This window comes from Stegostoma tigrinum, chromosome 46 (genome assembly GCF_030684315.1).
Source record: "Stegostoma tigrinum isolate sSteTig4 chromosome 46, sSteTig4.hap1, whole genome shotgun sequence".
Taxonomy (NCBI): domain Eukaryota; kingdom Metazoa; phylum Chordata; class Chondrichthyes; order Orectolobiformes; family Stegostomatidae; genus Stegostoma; species Stegostoma tigrinum.
In genome coordinates this window covers 6997758-7020582 of record NC_081399.1, presented here as the reverse complement: position 1 = coordinate 7020582, position 22825 = coordinate 6997758, and the positions used below count along the sequence as shown (strand labels likewise).

Here is a 22825-nt window from a genome sequence, read left to right as displayed (position 1 = left end):
GAGGGTGCAAATCCAGTCAGTACTTCGTGGTGAGAAAACCAAGTGGAGACGATAAACATCGACAATCAAAATCAAACGGCAGTTATGTTGAAGTGTACCCTCAAAATATCTCGTAAACATGGAATTTGTCACAGTTCCTGAAGCAGGCTGGGAATCCTGCAGCGATGAACTCACATCCTGACTCCCCAAATCCTGTCCCACCATCTACAAGGCACAAGGCAGGAGGGTGAGGGGATACTCCCCTCTTGCCCCTGGATGAGGGCAGCTCCAACAACTCAAGAAGCTCAACACCATCCAGGACAAAGCAGCCCCCGCTCCATTGGCACCACATCCACAAACATCCCACTCCCTCCCCGCCACCGACGCTCGGTCACAGCAGTGTGTACCATCTACAAGATGCACTGCAGAGATTCACAAAAGACCCTCAGGCAGCGCCTTCCAAACCCCACGACCCACTTCCATCCAGAAGGACAAGGGGCAGCACCAGGAATTCTGATCCAGCGACGCTGAAGGAACGGCGATATATTTCCGAGTCAGCATGGGGAGTGGCTCGGAGGGGAACTTGCAGGGGGTTGTGGTTCATGCAGACACTAAACTGTGAGCCAGACCAGAGGATCTGACAATCCAGGCCAACCTACACAACTGCACCAAAACGACATCAAAGTTGGGGAATGTCGCAAATGGGGTGATTAAAAACGATGGCACCGTGACAGTGGGCAGAAGAGTACGATGGGTAAATGGGCAGTAACTGGGAGAAGCACAGGGATTGCTGGAGAATCTCAGCAGGTCTGGTAGCATCTATTGGGGGTGAAGAGAGAGGGAGAGAGAAAGAGAGAGAGCAAGAGAGACAAAGAGAGAGTGAAAGAGAGAAAGCAAAAGAGAAAGATGGCAAGTAAGAAAGAGAGTGAGAGACAGAGAGAGAACAAGAGAGAAGGAATGAGAGAGAAAAAGAGAGGCGGCACGGTGGCTCCGTGGTTAGCACTGCAGCCTCATGGCGCCAGGGACCCAGGTTCAATTCCAACCTCGGGCGACTGTCTGTGTGGAGTTTGCACATTCTCCCTGTGTCTGCATGGGTTTCCTCCGGGTGCTCCGGTTTCCCCCCACAGTGAGAAGGATGTGCAGGTTAGGGTGGGCTGGCCGTGCTAAATTGTCCCATAGTGCCCAGGGATGTGTGGGTTATAGGGAGATGGGTCTGGGTGGGATGCTCCAATGGGCGGTGTGGACTTATTGAGCTGAAGGGCCTGTTTCCACACTGTTTAAAAAAAAGAAAGAGAGAAAGAGCGAGAGAGAAAAAGAGAGAGACAGAGAGAGAACGAGAGAGAGGGAATGAGAGAGAGAAAAAGAGAGAGTGAGAGAACAAGCGAAAAAGAGACAGGGAGCGAAAGAAAGAGAGAGAGGGAGCGAGAGATAAAGAAAGAGAGAGAGCACGAACGGGATAACATTTCGAATCCAGTCTGACTTCTCTTCAGACTCTAATCCTGAAGAAGAGTTGTACTGGACATGAACTGATTTCTCTCAGCGGATGCTGCTGGAATGCAAATAAAACCAAAATGCTGGACACCGAATCAAAACCAAAAACTGAGGGAGTCAGACCGGACTGGGAATATCAGCTCCATTTCTCTCCGTGGGCACCAAACTCTTGTCTGCAAGGTCGCTGACGAAAGCACCATCGCAGGCTGGGTGCCAAACAGAGACGAGATAGAATAGAGGGAAGAGACGGAGTGCTTGGTGGTGCGGTGTGAAGATTAACAATCTCTCCCTCTCAGTGTCAGCAGAACGAAGGAGATGCTCACTGACTTCAGGAAGCAGAGTCAGGGGGGCACGTCCCTGCCTGCGTCAACTGGGGCTGAAGTGGGGATGGTCAAGAGCGTTGAGTTCCTGGGACTGAGAGCCAGCGACAATCTGTCCTGGTCCACCCACGCTAAAACTAGTCAAGAAAACACAGCAACGCCTCTACTTCCTCGGGAGGCTAAGGAAACTGGGCTCAGCCGCACAAACTCGCACCAACTCTTATAGATGCACCGTAGAAAACATCCTGTCTGACGCATCGCAGCTTAGAAAGGCAACTGTTCTGCCGAGAACTGCAAGAAACTACAGAGAGTTGCAAACACAGCCCGCAAACCAGCCTCTCATCCACAGACTCCACGTGCACTCCCAATGCCTCAGGGATATAATCCAAGCCCCCTCTGAGCCCGGTTACAATCTCTTCCATCAGGCAGACGGTACAAAAGCTTAAGCTCTACATGTGCCAACAGATTCAAAGACAAGCTTCTGCCCTGCTGCTACGAACGGGCCTCTCGCATCTTAAATTTAACATTGATTTTGTGCACCGTCTTTGCGGCAGAAGCATTGTATTCCTCACTCTGTTCTGTCACCTTAATGCACGGGTGATCTGCACAGAAAACAAAGCGTTTCACTGTACCTCGGGACAAGTGACAACAGTAATAAATCAAAAACAAAAATTGCGGCTGAGTTTCTCCAGCATTTACTGCGGGCATGTCAGATTCCCAATTCCTGCAGTATTTTGCTTTTATTTAAGGGGTTGACCGGAACTGAGTGCAGAGAAGTCTAAGATGCTGCATTTGATTTCATTTGTTGTCGTCACATATACCTAAGTACAGTGAAAATCTTTGTATTGTGAGCAGTGCAGGCAGATCATTGCAAATAAGGACATACAGATCCTAGGGTGCTTAGACAGAGAGAGAGGCAGATAAGGTTACAGCCACACAGGAGGTGCGCAAAGCAAGATCAACATCAGTAAGATCACATTATTTGAAGTTAGAGAAGCCCATTCAGCAGCCTAATAATGGCCAGGATGAAGCTGTTCCTGAACCTCTGGTGCATATGTTCAGGCTTCTGTATCTTCTGGAAGAGAGGGGGTAGGAGGGGTCTTTGATGAGCGAGCCATGTAAGTGGAGACTGTAGATGGCAGGTCGGCTTCTGCGATGGTCTGGGCTGTGCACACCACCTTCTGCAGTTTCTTACGGTCCTGGGCAGAGCGGCTACCAGGCCGTTGTGCACAGGGACAGGATGCTTTCTGTGGTGTGTCGGTAAAGGTTAGTGAGGGTCCTTACGGACGTGCCAAATTTCCTGAGCCGCCTGAGGAAGAAGAGGCATTGTTGTGCCTCCTTGACTGTGGCATCGAAGTGGGGAATCCAGGACAGGGTGTCGGTCAGCGTCGCTGCTCGGAACTTGACAGTCTCCACCCTCTCAATCTCTGCTCCATTGATGTAGTCGGGGACGTGCTCTACTCCTTTCTCTCTGATGTCAATGATCAGCTTCTTTAGTTTTGCCGGCACTGAAGGAGAGAGAGGGAGAGGTTGTTATGACTTCCTGGGAAAGGATAAGCGAGAGGCAAAGTGGGGCGCTGGGTGGGCACAGACCCAGAGACCAGTGGGAGCAACTGCTCTCAGCGAGAGGACACTGACAGAGCGGTCAGCGCAATGGGCAGGATTTATCAGCTTTGTGTGCAACAGCTACAGATCTCCGGCTCGGACACGAGTGAAATAACATTTCAAAGCAACCAACGCACCCCTAAAATTTTGGGCTTCCCTTCCAGAAACTTCTGGACCATTGGGGGCCTCTTGCCTGCCCTAGATGTGGATTTCCTCGGATCCCTGGTTCCGCGAGTTGGGGTTGGCTCAGGGTGTTCCGTAGGGACATGCTCTGGCTCCGGGGATATTAAAGTAGCTCCTTCCACGTCAAGGGGGGGTGACAATCGCAGCAACTGTACGGCAAGCAAATGGCAACAGATCAAAGGGGAAATAACAAGAACAGGACACAGGGTGCGAGCCGCAAGGCACGGGAAGAAGGTACAGGGAGCAAAGAGTGTAGAGGGAGCTTTACTCTGTATCTAACCCCATGCTGTCCCTGCCCTGGGGGTGTTTGATGGGGGACAGTGTCGAGGGAGCTTTACTTTGTATCGAACCCCGTGCTGTCCCTGTCCCTGGGGGCGTTTGATGGGGGGACAGTGTAGAGGGAGCTTTACTCTGTATCTAACCCCGTGCTGTCCCTGCCCTGGGGGCGTTTGATGGGGGGACAGTGTAGAGAGAGCTTTACTCTGTATCGAACCCCGTCCTGTCCCTGTCCCTGGGGGTGTTTGATGGGGAGAGACAGTGTAGAGGGAGCTTCACTCTGTATCTAACCCCGTGCTGTCCCTGCCCTGGGAGTTTTTGATGGGGGACAGTGTAGAGAGAGCTTTACTCTGTATCTAACCCTGTGCTGTCCCTGTCCCTGGGGGTGTTTGATGGGGAGAGACAGTGTAGAGGGAGCTTCACTCTGTATCTAACCCCGTGCTGTCCCTGCCCTGGGAGTTTTTGATGGGGGACAGTGTAGAGAGAGCTTTACTCTGTCTCTAACCCCGTGCTGTCCCTGTCCTGGGGGTGTTTGACGGATGGACAGTGTAGGGGGAGCTTTACTCTGTATCTAACCCCGTGCTGTCCCTGCCCTGGGGGTGTTGACGGGGGGACAGTGTAGAGGGAGCTTTACTCTGCATCTAACCCCATGCTGTCCCTGACCTGGGGGTGTTTGACGGGGGGGACAGTGTAGAGGGAGCTTTACCCTGTATCTAACCCCGTGCTGTCCCTGCCCTGGGGGTGTTTGACGGGGGGGACAGTGTAGAGGGAGCTTTACCCTGTATCTAACCCTGTGCTGTCCCTGCCCTGGGGGTGTTTGACGGGGAGAGACATATTTGATCAGAGTCATCATTACCAACAAGAGGAGCTTGTACCTGGCCCATTCCTGGTTTCCAGGAGCGAAGGACCTCATAGACGCTGATGGAGACGATGATACACAGCACCGTCCCACCCAGTGTCAGCAGGTAAAAGATGGGGACATAGACGTACAGCATTTTCTGTTGGAAACAAAATCTCAGAAAAATTAACATGTTCTCCTCGCTTTGTCACACATGAAATCGAGCGGGCCATTCAGCCCCCTTCTCCAGCCTGTCCCGCAGGAACAGGAGCGTGAAGACCCCCCCATTCAGCCCGTGTACCGAATGCACAGGAAGATGCCACGCAGCAACCAATATCACGCTGCCCTGCCACGTGCTATGCAGAAACGGACGGAGCTGATAGCACACTTCAACATCTGCCCTCCTCCCTCCCCCGCCGAAACCTATGATGCCCGAGCCCGAGGAAGCTATGCTTGCCGCATTCCCTCGAGCACGGTGACATCCAGCTTTTGATGTAGGGCTGAGAACCACAAACAGATGCGGTTTCACTGGAGTTTTGCAGAACTGCGGCAACGCCTCTCAGTTCCTATTTGCTAATCCTTGCCATCAGCGTGGCCCGCTTAACCGTCTATCTTCCTTTAACTGGGGCACTTAGGCATGTTCCTCAGGAAATTTATCCTGCTTTCTATTCCACAGCTGAGGTGCAAAATTGCAAAATTTCCGTTTGCTTCTGTCTTTCTGTTTGTTTTTTGTGCGTGGAGATGTGGTGGCGTCCAGGCCTGGGTAACAAATACATATCGCAGCGAAATTACCTCTGATCAGAGTGACCCTCCCCATTTCAGAGGCTGGTTCTCAACCAGGTTGCTGTGGGTCTGGAGTCACATGCAGACCAGGCCAGAGAAGGCAACAGACTTCCTCCCATGAAGTGAACCACGTGTGTTTTTACAACAATCGCTGATAGCTTCGCCATCTCCATGTTCGAGACTAGCTTCATCGTACACATCTACTCATTGATAGTGCCCGCTCCCTCAGCACTGACCCTCCGACAGACCCCACTCCCTCAGCACTGACCCTCCGATAGTGCCCACTCCCTCAGCACTGACCCTCCGACAGACCCCGCTCCCTCAGCACTGACCCTCCGACAGTGCCCGCTCCCTCAGCGCTGACCATCCGACAGTGCCCGTTCCCTCAGCACTGACCGTCCGATAGTGCCTGTTCCCTCAGCACTGACCCTCTGATAGTGCCCACTACCTCAGCACTGACCCTCCGACAGACCCCACTCCCTCAGCACTGACCCTCCGATAGTGCCCACTCCCTCAGCACTGACCCTCCGACAGACCCCGCTCCCTCAGCACTGACCCTCCGACAGTGCCCGCTCCCTCAGCACTGACCATCCGACAGTGCCCGTTCCCTCAGCACTGACCGTCTGACAGTGCCTGTTCCATCAGCACTGACCCTCCGATAGTATCCACACCCTCAGCACTGACCATCCGACAGTGCCCGCTCCCTCAGCACTGACCCTCCGATAGTGCCTGTTCCCTCAGCACTGACCCTCCGATAGTGCCCACTACCTCAGCACTGACCCTCTGACAGTGCCCATTCCCTCAGCACTGACCCTCCGACAGTGCCCACTCCCTCAGCACTGACCCTCCCACAGTGCCCACTCCCTCAGCACTGACCCTCCGATAGTGCCCACTCCCTCAGCACTGACCCTCTGACAGTGCCCACTCCCTCAGCACTGACCCTCTGACAGTGCCCACTCCCTGAACACTGACCCTCTGACAGTGCCCACTCCCTCAGCACTGACCCTCCCACAGTGCCCACTCCCTCAGCACTGACCCTCCAACAGTGCCCACTCCCTCAGCACTGACCCTCAAATAGTGCACACTCCCTCAGCACTGACCCTCCGATAGTGCCCACTCCCTCAGCACTGACCCTCCGACAGTGCCCACTACCTCAGCACTGACCCTCTGACAGTGCCCATTCCCTCAGCACTGACCCTCCAACAGTGCCCACTCCCTCAGCACTGACCCTCAAATAGTGCACACTCCCTCAGCACTGACCCTCCGATAGTGCCCACTCCCTCAGCACTGACCCTCCGACAGTGCCCACTCCCTCAGCACTGACCCTCCGATAGTGCCCGCTCCCTCAGCACTGACCCTCCTATAGTGCCCACTCCCTCAGCACTGACCCTCCGACAGACCCCACTCCCTCAGCACTGACCCTACTGCAGTGCCCGCTCCCTCAGCACTGACCCTCCGACAGTGCCCACTCTCTCAGCATTGACCCTCCGACAGTGCCCACTCCCTCAGCACTGACCCTCTCACAGTGCCCACTCCCTCAGCACTGATCCTCCGACAGTGCCCACTCCCTCAGCACTGACCCTCTCACAGTGCCCACTCCCTCAGCACTGACCCTCCGACAGTGCCGCTCCCTCAGCACTGACCGTCCGATTGTACAGCGCTCCCTCAGCATTTTGAGAGGACAAGGTGATAAGCCAGAGGGGGGGTCAGGGTGGGGGTGAGGGGAAGGGAATGGAAAGGACAGAACAGCCGTGAAATTGATCGCACATTTACCTGTTTGCTCTGGAGGTGGTAGCATCGACTGAAGTCCTCCTCCACCAGGCAGTTGAACGGCAATGTCCTGTATTTGCTGAGGTCCACCAGGTAGAGGATCAATTCGATCGTGGAGACGAGAACACTGAGGACTGCACAGGCTAGGCATGCTCTCAGCTGTAAGTAACATGGAACAGGACAGTTGACGCACGCACTGGTGAGGATGGGAGAGGGCTGGGGTATGCGGTGGGGAGCGCGGGAGTGTGCGGCTGGTGGGTGGGGTCAGCAGGCTACTCCGGCACTCAGAGGCGGGGAACGTCATAACAGGAGGGCTGGGAAGCAGGGAGTTTGGACAGATAGCAAAGTGGGTGACTCTCCTCCCGGCCTCTCCGAATGCTCTCAGGCCTCTCCCCCTCACCCCGATCCTCTCCTGCGATGGTCGCTCTGACAGCGATCTCCCCATCCCACCACCTCCCCCACCCCCCCCCCCCCCCCCCGCCCCCGATCGAGGGCCCAAAAACGCACAGGCGGTAGCAGTCAGGGCAGCGCCATGACGACTGTGCGCCAAGGTTGTTTTTTTCCTGGCACCTGGAAAACCCAAGGAGATGCCCTCGTATGGCAGAGGAACGCGGGAGACGTGACAGCCAGATACCTTCTCCCTCATCTGCCTGCCAACTGCTATGTCGTGGTTCAGAGACAGAAACTGACCCTTTGGCCCGACTCATCCATGCCGACCAGATATCCTAAACTGTTCTAGTCCCGTTTGCAAGCATTTGGCCGATGTCCCTCACTAGGGGACAATACTTTAAGTTGAGGGGTAATAGATATAGGGCAGATGTCAGGGGTAGGTTCTTTACTCAGAGAGTAGTAAGGGAATGGAATGGCCTGCCTGCAACGGTAGTAGATTCGCCAACTTTAAGGGCATTTAAATGGTCATTGGATAAACATTTGGATGATAAAGGAATATTGTAGGTTAGATGGGCTTCAGATTGGTTTCACAGGTTGGCGCAACATCGAGGGCCAAAGGGCCTGTACTGTGCTGTAATGTTCTAATCCCTTCCTATCCATGTCCCCATCCTGATGCCTTTTAAATGTTGTAACTGTACCAGCCCCCACCACTTCCTCTGGCAGCTCATTCCAGACACGCACCGCCCTCTGCGTGGAAAAGTTACCCCTCAGGTCCCTTTTAAATCTTTCCCCTCTCACATTAAACTTATGCCCATCTAGTTTTGGTCTCCCCTACCCCTGGGGGAAAAGACCTTGTCTATTCACCCTATCCATGCCCCTCATGGTTTTATAAACCTCTACAAGGTCACCCCTCAGCCTCCGACGCTGCGGGAAAAATAGCCCCAGCTTATTCAGCATCTCCCTGCAGCTCAAACCTTCAACCCTGGCAACATCCTTTTAAATTTTTTCTGAACCCTTCCATGTTTCACAACATCCTTCCCGTAGCAGGGAGACCGGGATTGAACACAGTATTCCAAAAGTGGCCTTAACCAATGTCCTGTACAGCCGCAACATGACCCTCCCAGCTCCTACACTCAATGCACTGACCCACAAAAGCAAACGTACCAAACGCCTCCTTCACTGCCCTGTCTACCTATTTGCTGGGGATTCGGATCGTTGTTCGTGGCAGAGGTAAAATGGCACCTGGTTTCAGTCTCGCCGAGAAGGGAGGCTCATCGCCAACGCTTTTAGCCCAGCATTTCATCAGGACATCTGGCAAGAATTCCAAACTTTGAACAGTCACCATCATTTCTACACACCATCCCAACTAACAGTGACATTAATAGCAACCCAATTTTTATTTTTTTTTGTTTATTTTTCATTTCAGGGATGTGGGCACATCACTGGCTGGACCAGCATTCATCGCTAAGAGGTCAGTTTAAGAGTCAACCACATTGCTGTGGGTCTGGAGTCACATGTAGGCCAGATCAGGTGTAAATTTCTTCCCCTCGAGGACATTGGTAAACCAGGTGGGATTTTCCTGACAATCGGCATTAAACTCTTAATTCCAGATTACTGTCGAATTCAAGCGCCCCATCTGCCGTTCGAGCCGGGAATCCCTAGAACATGGCCTGGAACAAATCCACTGGATCGATAGCAGCCTGGCGAAAATACCACTAGGCCTTTGACTCCCCAACTCCCAACCCGAGGATCGTCAATCGAGGTTGGGGTTTAGCTCATTAAAAACTGGTTGGAAAAGGCGTGAGTGGGCACAAAGGGATTGTGTCACTGTGTAAATGAGGAACACGCGGCCTACATGAGCCTCCCATTCCCTGCTGCCTTTTCCATGGCAACACACGCCTGAATTTTAATAAGGCAAACTCTGGTCAGTCAGTTAGCTATAATGGACTGGGAAATGTCACTGAAAGGAATGATAATGGAGAGACAATGGAATACATGCAGTGGACAAATGGCATGAACTACAAAAACAGTTGATTCCTGTCCAGCGCAAGACTGCCAAGAGAATGGTGGCCAAACCATGGCATGAGATGGAAGCTAGGGTTTGAAGTTAGACGCCAAAAAAGGAAGGCATGTTAACTGTAAAGAAAAGACAATAGGCCTGAGGATTTGGGAACAGTTAGAAGCTAATAAAAGAGGGTGGAGGGGCTAATTAAATAGGGGGATAAAAGGCAACACAAGGACTGACTGTGAACGTTTCTCTGGGCTTGTAAAGAGGAAGAGATTGGCAAAAACTAATGCAGTTACTGTCAGAAACAGCGGAATTTATAATGTGGAACAAAGAAAAGGCTGCCGGTGTAATGCATGCTTTGCTCGTGTTTTTGCCAAGGAGGACATAAATAATGTGCTAGAAATGTGGGGAAAACACAGGGTGTAGTGAGAAAGAGGAACCGAAGCATTGTCTGAATTAGCAGGGAAATTATGCTGGAGAAACTGATGGGACTGAGGGCTGATAAATCCCCAGGGCCTGGATAACCTACATCCCAGAGCACACAAGGAAGTGGCCCCAGAAACAGAGAATACATTGGTGGTCATCTTCCAAGATTCTTTAGAGACTGGAGTAGTCCCTGCAGATTGAGGGTAGCTAATGTAACCCCACTATTTAAATAGGGGGTACAGAGAATAATAGACTAGTGAGTCTGTAGTAGGGGAGATGTTGGATTGGACAGAGTCAGCATGGATTTACAAAGGGGATTTACGTTTCACAAATCCACTGGAATTCTCTGAGGATGTAATCAGTGCAGTTGATGAGGGAGAGCCAGTGGATGTGGTTTATTTGGGCTTTCAGAAGGATTTTGACAAACTCCAGATTAGAGATTAGCATCTAAGGTTAAAGCATGTGGGTTTGGGGATTGTGTATTGAGATGGATTAAAATAAAAAATTAGTTATCGGACAGAAAGTAAAGACTGGGAAATGAAAGGCTCTTTTTTCCAAATGAGAAGCAGTGACCAGTGAAGCACCGGAGGGATTGGTACTCAGCTATTCACAACATATATTCATGATTTGGACGAGGGAACTAAATGCTACGTCTTCAGATGACACAAAGCTGGGCGGGAGGGTGACCTGTGAGGAGGATGCAGAGATGTTTCAGTGTGATTCGGACAGGCCGAGTGAAAGTGGGGAGATACATAGAAGCTGCAGCACAATGCTGATAAATGTGAGGGTACCCAAGATGGCAGCTGAAAGAGGAAGGCAGATTACCTGAATGGCTGTGAATTGAGAGACAGGAGCATCCAACGTGGCCTGGGTGTCCTTGCACAGCAAGGATTGTAGAAGCAGCAGAGAGGATTAGTGGTATATTGGCCTTCATAGCGATGGGATTGGAGTACAGCAGCAAGGATGTCTAGCTGTGATTGTACAGGGCCCTGGGTGAGGCCACACCTGGAATACAGTGTGCAGTTTTTGTATCTTTATTTTACTGTTGAGGGAATGCAGCGAATGTTTACCAAGTGGATTGATGCATGGGGTGAGATTGAGTCCTTCAGGACTGTATTCACTGGAGTTTGGAAGAGTGAGGGGGGAATCTCATAGAGGCTGACAAAATTCTAACAGGTTGGACGCAGGAAGGGTCCAGAGACAGGGGTCATAGTTTAAGGTTAAATGTTAAACATTTTCCGACTGCGGTGAGGAGAAATCTCTTCACCCAGGGAGTGGTGAGCCTGTGGAATTCAATACCAAAGTGGTTGAGGCCAAAACATTGAGATTTTTCTTGAAAGGAGGGGGTAGGCTCATGTCTTGTGGGATCAGGGGATATAGGGGAGTGCGGGATAAGGGCATTGAGCTCAACGATCAGCCTTGAACGGGGGAGCAGGCTCGAGGGGTGGAACGGCCTACTCTTGCTCCTATGTGATACGTCAGCCAATGAGGGTCCGTCAGTGCCATTTCCTCCTGTTGTGCAGATCATTTGAAGTTTGGCACTCTTGCGCCTGTGTCCTGATGACTGACAGAGCAATAGGTTTGCCAAAGGTGGGGGAAGTGGGGGTGAGGGCTCCAACTTCAGCAGCATTCACTGCCGACACCTGTGGCTCATCCTGCCCCGACACAGTCTCAGATCGTCAAGCAGAACGCCGCAGCGTGCAAACGGTTGGGGCTACTCAGGCCAGATAGCAGAATTGTTAATGGGCCGAACGGCCTCTTTCCGCGCTGGGAATTTTGCGCCCGGCACGGCAGAGACTAAATATCTCCGCGGGGCGCCCGGGGACCGGCTTTACTTACAAGTACTTGGTGTGGCTTCTCGTCACCGATGTACGTGATGCTGCCTGTGACGACAAACTGTGGGACAAACAGGCACACACAACGGTCACCGTGGCATCTGTCACACATCCATCTATCAACCGATTGCACGCCACCCTGAGTACTATCCCCATCCCTCTTCACCTTTCTGTCTGTCTCACCCCCTCTTAATAGCCTGAAATTGCTGTCGCCCCTTTTGGGAATGGAAGAAAATGAGTGGTACAGTCCCTTCGGCCCACCGTGTCTGTGCTGGCCCTTCTAAACAAACCCCATCTGCCTGCAAGTGCTCTGTGTGTCCCCTATTTTCCGGCATGTTGGTGCATCTGTCGGAACGTCTCTTGAACGTCACTATCATATCTGCTTCTACCACCTTCCCTGGCAGCAGATTCCAGGCACCTATCACCCTCTGTGCAAAGCTGTTTGGTCCACGCACTTCATTCCCCCCCTCACCTCAAACTCAGTATCTGGCATATCCACCTCCGGGGTGAAGGAAAAAACCATGACTATCGCGCCCTATCTATGCCTCTCATAATTTTGTACACTTTCTATCAGGTCATCCCTCAACCTCCGATGCTCGAGAGAAAACAATCCAGGTGTTCCCAACCTTTCCTTACAGCGAATTCCCTCCAAACCCGGCAAACCTCGTTTGCACTCTCTCCAAAGTATATCATCCTTCCTCTAAGTGTGGTGAGCGGAATTCCACGCAATGCTCCAAACGTGGCCGAACTAAAGTTTTATACAGCTGTAACATGACCTGCCGACTTTTGTGATTAATGCTCTAACTGATGACGGTCAGCATGCCGGATGCTTTCTCTAACCATTTTATCTGCTTGTTCAGGGAGCTATGGGCTTGCACCCTTCTGTATATCAATGCTCCAAAGGGTCTGGCCATTTACTGCCTGCTTTCCTCTCGCATTTGACCTCCCAAAATGCATCATCTCACATTTGTCCGAGATTAAACTCCATCTGCCGTTTCTCTGCCCAGCTTTCCAACTGGTCTATATCCTACTATTCTTCACTACCCACAACTCTACCAGTGTTCATGTCGTCTGCAAACTCACTAAAATCAGCCCAGCGACATTTTCATCTAAACTATTTACTACAAACAGCAGAGGGCCCTTACGGGACACCACTGGTCACAGGTCTCCCATCAGTAAATCACTCCTCCGCAAATACCCTCTGACATCTGTGACCAAGCCAATTTTATATGCAACTTGCCAACTCATCACGGATCTCATGCGACTTAATCTTCTGGACCAGCCTACCACAAGGGGCCTTGTCAAATGCTTTAGTGAAGCCCAGGTAGACAACATCCACTGCCCTGCCCTCAACAATCATCTACATCTCTTGCTCAAAAAATTCACTCAAACTTGTGGGACAAAACATCTTCCGCATTAAAACCATGCTGACTATTCCTAATAAGTCCATTCTTTTCCAAACGTCAGTAAATCCTGTCCCTAAGAACCTCCAATAATTTCCCTTGCTCTGAGGCAAGGCTCACCACCCTTTAACTTCCTATATTATCCCCATCGCAGTTCTTAAACAAAGGAAGAACACTGGCTATTCTCCGGTCTTCTGGGGCCTCTCCTTTAGCGAAACAGGATGCAAAGATGTCTGTTCAAGGTCCCAGCAATCTCCTGCCTTTCTTCCCTCAGGATTCTGGGTTAGATCCCATCAAGCCCTGGGGACTTATCTTAATGTTTTTGAAGATGCCCCACACCCCTCTCCTTTTTAATATCGACATGCCCTCAAATTATCAATGTACTTCTCCCTAAATTTATCACCATCCGTGTCCTCCTCTTTGGTGAATTCCAATGTAAAGTTTCCATTAAGGACCTCAACCAATTCCTCTGGCTCCATGCATAAATTCCTTTCTTAATCCTCTCCCGATCTAACTTCTTTCTCCTAAAATATTCATAAAATACCTTGCAATTCTCCTTAATCATACTTTTCAGGGCCATTTCGCAGACCCTTCCAATCATAGAGTCATACAGCGGGGAAGCAGGCCCTTCAGTACAAACTGGTCCATGCTGACCACTGTACCCACTCAGCTAGTTCCAACTGCCCACATTTGGTGCATAACCCCTCCACACCCTTCCCCATCCATGTACCTATCCTAATGTTTGTAAACGTTGCTGTTGGACCTGCCCTTCATAATCTTGTAGACCCCTATCAGGTCGCCCCTCAACCTCCGTCATTCCAGTGAGAACAACCCAAGTTTCTCCAACGTCTCCACACAGCTAATGCCCTCCATACCAGGCGACATCCTGGGAAATCGTTTCTGTACCCTCTCCAAAGCCAACACATCCTTCTGGAAGCGTGGCGACCAGAATTGAGCACAATATTCCGAATGCAGCCGAACTGAGTCTCTATAACTGCAACATTACCTGGCAATTTTTAAACTCGACGCCCCGGCCAATGAAGGTAATCATGCCATATGCCTTGTTGACGACCTTTTCCACCTGTGTTGCCGCTTTCAGTGACCTGTGTACCCGTACACCCAGATCCCTCTGCCTATCAGTACTCTTAAGGGTTCTGATATTTGCTACACATTTTCCATCTGGATTAGACCTGTCGTTGCTTGTAGTCAGAGCAGGAACCGCTTGAGGCCCGGGACACTGTGCAGAAGCCCTGGAGCTGTGTTCGAAGATCCCTTGCACAGAAGATGAACTCTACTTATGTAATTTCTTTCTCATTCGTTTTGAGACTCAAAGATCTACGCCAGATGGTGGCCCGAAAATGCAATTCACTGGACGATAAATAAATAAATCTGCTGCAGCAGTTTGTTTGTGTATGTGGGTGTTTGCGAATGAGAGTGCGTGCGTTTGCATGCTATGTGTCTGCATGTGAGAGAGTGTGTATTTGTGTGCGGATGTCTGGTGTGCACATGTTCATCCGCTTGTACGCACGTTCATCCATTATTCATTCACAGGATGAGGGCCTCGCTGGCTAGATCAGCATTTAACGCCCATCCCTAATTGCCCAGAGGGCAGTTAAGAGTCAACCAGATTGCTGTGGGTCTGGAGTCACATATAGGCCCAGGCCAGTTAAGGACGGCGGTTTCCTTCCCTAAAGGACATTAGTGAACCAGATTGGGATTTTCCCCAACAGTTGACAACGGATTCATGGTCATCGTTAGATTAGGACATACAATAGAATCCCTACAGTGTGGAAACAGGCCCTTCGGCCCAACAATGACCCTCAGTGTCCTACCCAGACCCATCCCCTTATAACCCACCTAAACCACACATCCCTGGACACTACGGGACAATTTAGCACATCTTGGGGCTGTGGGAGGAAACCCATGCAGACGCGGGGAGAACGTGCAAACTCCACCCGAGGCTGGAATTGAACCCGGGTCCCTGGTGCTGTGAGGCAGCAGTGCTAGCCACTGAGCCCCTTTAACTCCAGATTTCTTTTTGGAAATTGCACCATCTGCCGTGGCAGGATTGGAACCCGGGTCTGTACGTCTTTGCGTGCGAGAGACCGAACTAAAACAGATGAGGGAGTGCAATGGGGAGGTACAGAGGTGATGGGGTGATATTGCTGCAGCTGGCTGTATCTATTTGGTGAGATCTCCAGCTCCGTGAGTCCCCCAGGAGAGCGCGCATTATCGAATAAATTCAAACCACGGCAACACTCACCAACACAGCAATGATAAAGGATGCCCCAGTCTGGATGACGCTTGAAGGTACACCATTGATGTGCCTGACTTCAAGTGTGAAGATTATTAACCCCAACATCAACAACACAACCTGTAAGTGCAGTTTTAAAAAATCATTAATAACTCAGAGGCAGAGCTGATCAGACGTAATCACCGCCTCAAGGGAATGGGAGGAGGCCTTTCAGCCCCCTTCTCCAGCCTGTCCCACAGCAACAGGCATTCAGCCCATTCCTCAGCCTGTCCCACAGGAACAGGCCATTCAGCCAGCTTCTCCAGCCTGTGCCACAGCAACAGGCCATTCAGCTCCCTTCTCCAGCCTGTCCCAAAGAAACAGGCCATTCAGCCCCCTTCTCCAGACTGTCCCACAGGAACAAGCCATTCAGCCCCTTCTCCAGCCTGTCCCACAGGAACAGGCCATTCAGCCACTTCTCCAGTCTATGCCACAAAAACAGGCCATTCAGCCCCTTCGCCAGCCTGTCCCACGGGAACAGGCCATTCAGCCCCTTCTCCAGTCTATGCCACAGAAACAGGCCATTCAGCCCCTTCTCCAGCCTATCTCACAGGAACAGGGAGAGGCCGCTGAGCCCCCTCTCCAGCCTGTTACTCAGGAACGGGAGGAGGCCATTCCTGAGGGGTGAGGCAAGGAGACAAAAATGAGGGCAAGGCGCGAGGCAGAGGGGCTAGGGGTGGCTGTCGGAGGGGGAAGAGGTGTTGGGGAGAAGTTTGAAGGAGATTGCGGGGGAAGGGAGCAATGCAAGCAACAGGGGTGAGGGAGCAAGGAAAGGATGAGGGAGAGGGAGGAGTAAAGGGGATTCTTACACCGACTGCTTTTGGCTCACTGCTCCGAAACCTCTTGATGGGGTCTGGCGTCGTGCCTTGGGCAGAGCTGGCATCAGACAAGTGGGAGCTCTCAGCCAAACCTGAAGTAGTAGCTGCTGCGGCCATGACAGAGCCCTGCAAAATGAAAACACCTTGTCATCAATGCTGACAAACATCCTGCACCATGGTTACTGCCCCGAAAGAAAACGTGTTTGTCAAAGTCTTTCATCTTGCCTCAGGAAGAAATGTTTTAAAGGTGGCGGGCAGGAGCAGGGAAGCAACATTTATACCACAGGGATACCAAGTGCTGTGCTTGCTCAGCACTGACCCTCCGACAGTGCCCGCTCCCTCAGCACTGACCCTCCGACAGCGCCCGCTCCCTCAGCGCTGACCCTCCGACAGCGCCCGCTGCCTCAGCGCTGACCCTCCGACAGCGCCCGCTCCCTCAGCACTGACCCTCCGACAGCGCCCGCTCCCTCAGCGCTGACCCTCCGACAGCGCCCGCTCCCTCAGCGCTGACCCTCCGACAGCGCCCGCTCCCTCAGCACTGCCCCTCCGACAGTGCCCGCTCCCTCAGCACTGACAGTCCCACAGTGCGGCGCTCCCTCAGCGCTGACCCTCCGACAGCGCCCGCTCCCTCAGCGCTGACCCTCCGACAGCGCCCGCTCCCTCAGCGCAGACCCTCCGACAGCGCCCGCTCCCTCAGCACTGACCCTCCGACAGCGCCCGCTCCCTCAGCACTGACCCTCCAACAGTGCCCGCTCCCTCAGCGCTGACCCTCCGACAGTGCCCGCTACCTCAGCGCTGACCCTCCGACAGTGCCTGCTACCCCAGCGCTGACCCTCCGACAGTGCCCGCTCCCTCAGCGCTGACCCTCCGACAGCGCCCGCTCCCTCAGCGCTGACCCTCCGACAGTGCCCGCTCCCTCAGCACTGACCCTCCGACAGTGCCCGCTCCCTCAGCACTGACCCTCCGACAGCGCCCGCTCCCTCAGCACTGACCCTCCGACAGCGCCCGCTCCCTCAGCGCTGACCCTCCGACAGCGCCCGCTCCCTCAGCACTGACCCTCCGACAGTGCCCGCTCCCTCAGCGCTGACCCTCCGACAGTACCTGCTCCCCCAGCGCTGACCCTCCGACAGTGCCCGCTCCCTCAGCGCTGACCCTCCGACAGCGCCCACTCCCTCAGCACTGACCCTCCGACAGCGCCCGCTCCCTCAGCACTGACAGTCCCACAGTGCGGTGCTCCCTCAGCGCTGACCCTCCGACAGCGCCCGCTCCCTCAGCACTGACCCTCCGACAGCGCCCGCTCCCTCAGCACTGACCCTCCGACAGCGCCCGCTCCCTCAGCACTGACCCTCCGACAGCGCCCGCTCCCTCAGCGCTGACCCTCCGACAGTGCCCGCTCCCTCAGCGCTGACCCTCCGACGGAGCCCGCTCCCTCAGCACTGACCCTCCGACAGTGCCCGCTCCCTCAGCACTGACCCCCCAACAGTGCCCGCTCCCTCAGCACTGACCATCTGACAGTGCGGTGCTCCCTCAGCACCGACCCCCCGACAGTGCCCGCTCCCTCAGCACTGACCCTCCGACAGTGCCCGCTCCCTCAGCACTGACCCTCCGACAGTGCCCGCTCCCTCAGCACTGACCGTCTGACAGTGCGGTGCTCCCTCAGTAATAACCCTACAAAGTTAGAGGTTTAGGATAGATGTTAGAAGGTTATCAGTTACTGAAATGGGGAAGATTGTAGCAGCTGGAGGAGTTTACAGAGATAGGGAGGGGGTGTAGGGGCTGGAGGGGGTTACAGAGAGAGGGAGGGGGTGTAGGGGCTGGAGGGGGTTACACAGATAGGGAGGGGGTGTAGGGGCTGGAGGGGGTGTAGGGGATGGAGGGGGTTACAGAGATAGGGAGGGGGTGTAGGGGCTGGAGGGGGTTACAGAGATAGGGAGGGGGTGTAGGGGCTGGAGGGGGTTACAGAGATAGGGAGAGGTGTAGGGGCTGGAGGAGGTTACAGAGATAGGGAGGGGGTGTATTGGCTGGAGGGGGTTACAGAGAGAGGGAGGGGGTGTAGGGGCTGGAGGGGGTTACAGAGATAGGGAGGGGGTGTAGGGGCTGGAGGAGGTTACAGAGATAGGGAGGGGGTGTAGGGGCTGGAGGGGGTTACAGAGATAGGGAGGGGGTGTAGGGGCTGGAGGGGGTTACAGAGAGAGGGAGGGGGTGTAGGGGCTGGAGGGGGTTACAGAGATAGGGAGGGGGTGTAGGGGCTGGAGGGGGTTACAGAGAGAGGGAGGGGGTGTAGGGGCTGGAGGGGGTTACAGAGATAGGGAGGGGGTGTAGGGGCTGGAGGGGGTTACAGAGAGAGGGAGGGGGTGTAGGGGGTTACAGAGATAGGGAGGGGGTGTAGGGGCTGGAGGGGGTTACAGAGAGAGGGAGGGGGTGTAGGGGCTGGAGGGGGTTACAGAGATAGGGAGGGGGTGTAGGGGCTGGAGGGGGTTACAGAGATAGGGAGGGGATGTAGGGGCTGGAGGGGGTTACAGAGAGAGGGAGGGGGTGTAGGGGCTGGAGGGGGTTACAGAGATAGGGAGTGGGTGTAGGGGCTGGAGGGGGTTACAGAGATATGGAGGGGGTGTAGGGGCTGGAGGGGGTTACAGAGATAGGGAGGGGGTGTAGGGGCTGGAGGGGGTTACAGAGATAGGGAGGGGGTGTAGGGGCTGGAGGGGGTTACAGAGATAGGGAGGGGGTGTAGGGGTTGGAGGGGGTTACAGAGATGGGGGGGGTGTAGGGGCTGGAGGGGGTGACAGAGATAGGGAGGGGGTGTAGGGGCTGGAGGGGGTTACAGAGAGAGGGAGGGGGTGTAGGGGCTGGAGGGGGTTACAGAGATAGGGAGGGGGTGTAGGGGCTGGAGGGGGTTACAGAGATAGGGAGAGGGTGTAGGGGCTGGAGGAGTTTACAGAGATAGGGAGGGGTGTAGGGGCTGGAGGGGGTTACAGAGATAGGGAGGGGGCGTAGGGGCTGGAGGAGGTTACAGAGATAGGGAAGGGTGTAGCGCATGGGTGAGACAATAGGGATAGGGAGGGGCGTAGGGTCTGGGAGAGATTACAGAAATGGGGAGGAGTGTAAATCTGGGAGAGATTTCAGGAATGAGGAGGGGAAGAGTGTCTGGGAGAGATTACAGAAATGGGGAGGGGTGGAGGGACTGGGAGTGATTACAGCAATGGGGAGGGGAGGAGGGTCTGGGAAGATTTCAGGAATGGGGAGGGGAGGAGGGTCTGGCAGACAGTACAGAGATGGGGAGGGGAGGAGGGTCTGGCAGACAGTACAGATATGGGGAGGGGAGGAGGGTCTGGCAGACAGTACAGAGATGGGGAGGGGAGGAGCGTCTGGCAGACAGTACAGAGATGGGGAGGGGAGGAGGGTCTGGCAGACAGTACAGGGATGGGGAGGGAAGGAGGGTCTGGCAGACAATACAGAGATGGGGAGGGGAGGAGGGTCTGGCAGACAGTACAGAGATGGGGAGGGGAGGAGGGTCTGGCAGACAGTACAGAGATGGGGAGGGGAGGAGGGTCTGGCAGACAGTACAGAGACGGGGAGGGGAGGAGGGTCTGGCAGACTGTACAGAGATGGGGAGGGGAGGAGGGGGAATGGGTAAAAGTGAAAGTGAGTGAGGGGAGGAGTTTGGCTGAGAGGGAGAATCCCATCAGAGAGGGAGGCAGGGGAGGGAGGGAGAGAGAGAGAGAAGAAGAAGGCGAATATGAGACAGACAGAGGATGCAGCTTTAGGAAGTCAAATCTCAGACAGAAGGAAAGCGAAGATTGAGGGAGAGGGAGCAGTTTACTCACAGTGAGATTTAACGATGCAGTTCCAACACTGCGTTCCTCAGCTCTCGGTGTGGTATACTGTTCCTGAGAACCAAACTGCAAACATTTCCAGCACTGTGTGTGTGTGTGTGTGTGTATATGTGTGTGTGTGTGTGTGTGTGTGTGTGTGTGTGGAAAAAGATATTCCCCCCTTTCTTAAGACAAACAGTAATGTGCTGCTGAAATCCTCAGCTGCCGACCCTCCCAGGCCTGAGCCCAGAAGCAGTGTACTGTCCAGGGACAGATCAATCCCTTTTGCTCACTCCATTCGACCAGGAACAGCCTCGGAGTCCCACTGTTTACATCTTTCCTTCCCAAAAAAGGAAAGCCCCTCCTCTCCCTCTCATTTCCCTCCCCACTCACCCCTTTCTCGATCATCCTGGCCCCTTCTCTCTCCTCACTCCGAGGACTGCGCGTTTGGCTGGAATCGCTGCAGAAACACAGCCCTGTTTACAAGCAGCTCTTCTGTGCAGCAACATTTCCTGCAGAAATTCAGCTGCAACTTTCTGAAGTTAGTGGCCCTGACACAGAGCGGTGCCAATTGTTTTATTGGGAGGGTCCACTGGTCACAGATTCGACCACGGACCTCTCAGCCCCTGGGAAAATCCCCGATACACCGTCCGACTGTGCAGTGGCTCCCGGTGTGATACAGAGACAGGGACTGAACAGTGAATCCCAGTGAGATACAGAGACAGGAACTGTACACAGTGACTCCCAGTGTGATACAGAGACCGAGAACTGTACACAGTGACTCCCGGTGTGATACAGAGACCAGGACTGTGCACAGTGACTCCCAGTGTGATACAGAGACAGGAACTGTACACAGTGACTCCCAGTGTGATACAGAGGCCGGGAACCGTACATAGTGACTCCCAGTGTGATACAGAGACAGGGTCTGTACACAGTGACTCCCAGTGTGATACACAGACAGGGTCTGTACACAGTGACTCCCAGTGTGATACAGAGGCCGGGAACCGTACATAGTGACACCCAGTGTGATACAGAGACCAGGACTGTGCACAGTGACTCCCAGTGTGATACAGAGACAGGGACTGTACACAGTGACTCCCAGTGTGATACAGAGACAGGGACTGTACACAGTGACTCCCAGTGTGATACAGAGACCAGGACTGTGCAGTGACTCTCAATGTGATACAGAGACCAGGAGCTGTACACAGTGACTCCCAGTGTGACACAGAGACCAGGGCTGTGCGCAGTGACTCCCAGTGTGACACAGAGACAGGAACTGTACACACTGTCTCCCAGTGTGATACAGAGACAGGGACGGTACACAGTGACTCCCAGTGTGATACAGAGACAGGGACGGTACACAGTGACTCCCAGTGTGATACAGCGACTGGGACGGTACACAGTGACTCCCAGTGTGATACAGAGACAGGAACTGTACACACTGTCTCCCAGTGTGATACAGAGACAGGGACGGTACACAGTGACTCCCAGTGTGACACAGAGACAGGAACTGTACACACTGTCTCCCAGTGTGATACAGAGACAGGGACGGTACACAGTGACTCCCAGTGTGATACAGAGACAGGAACTGTACACAGTGACTCCCAGTGTGGTACAGAGACAGGGACTGTACACAGTGACTCCCAGTGTAATACAGAGACAGGGACGGTACACAGTGACTCCCAGTGTGATACAGAGACTGGAAATTCTCGAGACAGCCGATGGCCTCCCGGTATTCCTGTCAGACTAAAAATACATAACCCAGCTCATGCTTCGTGCCCGAGTTTGTATCTCAACGTGGCAAATGGTAAAAACACCTGACTTCAAATGCCTTATGATAACCACGATAAAACTGTTGTCTATTGTCTGAAAGACCCACCCGGTTCTCAAATGCCCTTCAGGGAAAGAGCATTGCTCTTTCCTCACTGTAGGGAATCTAATCTAATCTAATCTTTGTTGAATTTCTGGAAGGACGTAGTCTGGAAGATATGGTTCTATGAGGATGACTATGTCAGACTGTTGCTTGGTTACTGGATGAGACAGCTCTCCCAATTTTAAGGCAGCACTGTCCAAACTCCAGCCACTTCCATCCAGAAGGACAAGGGGCAGCAGACACCTGGGACCCCCACCCCCTGCCCGTTCCCCTCCAAGCCCCTCCCCGTCCTCACTTGGGAAATATATCAGTGTCGCTGGGTCAAAATCCTGGAACTACCTCCATTAACGGAATATTGTGGGTCAACCCACAGCAGGAGGACTGCAGCGGTTCAAGGAGACAGCTCACTCCCACCTTCTCAAGGCGGGGGCAACGGGATGGGCAAGAATTGCTGGGCCCATCCAGCGATGCCCACATCCCACAAATAATGAATAGAAAAGATAACTGTGCCCCAGACACCACCATCACCATCCCTGGATATGTCCTGTCCCACCGCCAGGACAGACCCAGCAGAGGCGGGGGCACAGTGGGATACAGTCGGGAGGGAGTTGCTCTGGGAGTCCTCAACATTGACTCCTGACCCCATGAAGTCTCATGGCTTCAGGTTTAACAAGGGCAAGGAACCCTCCTACTGATTACTACATACCATCCTCCCTCAGCTG

The 22825-nt window shown here is 53.5% G+C and overlaps 1 protein-coding gene across 7 annotated transcripts in view; it reads right to left on the bottom strand.

Annotated features, from left to right (window-relative positions):
• The window catches only part of LOC125449630 (uncharacterized), a 37557-nt gene extending 16820 nt beyond the window's left edge, over positions 1 to 20737 (bottom strand). Inside the window, exons 1-7 of one of the 7 annotated variants that reach the window (XM_059642794.1) lie at positions 20624 to 20737; positions 16410 to 16544; positions 15571 to 15681; positions 11909 to 11965; positions 7249 to 7404; positions 4730 to 4852; positions 3533 to 3727 (exon numbers count right to left, since the gene is read on the bottom strand). In XM_059642794.1, the coding sequence (XP_059498777.1) occupies positions 3533 to 3727; positions 4730 to 4852; positions 7249 to 7404; positions 11909 to 11965; positions 15571 to 15681; positions 16410 to 16544; positions 20624 to 20638 (792 nt within the window). In that variant the 5' untranslated portion in view covers positions 20639 to 20737. Of the gene's footprint in view, positions 1 to 3532; positions 3728 to 4729; positions 4853 to 7248; positions 7405 to 11908; positions 11966 to 15570; positions 15682 to 16409; positions 16545 to 17923; positions 18238 to 20242; positions 20565 to 20623 lie in introns of those variants that run through there. The other 6 variants (XM_059642796.1, XM_059642795.1, XM_059642797.1 and 3 more) reach the window with 6 other exon arrangements.
• Between the last annotated feature and the right edge of the window lie 2088 nt (positions 20738 to 22825).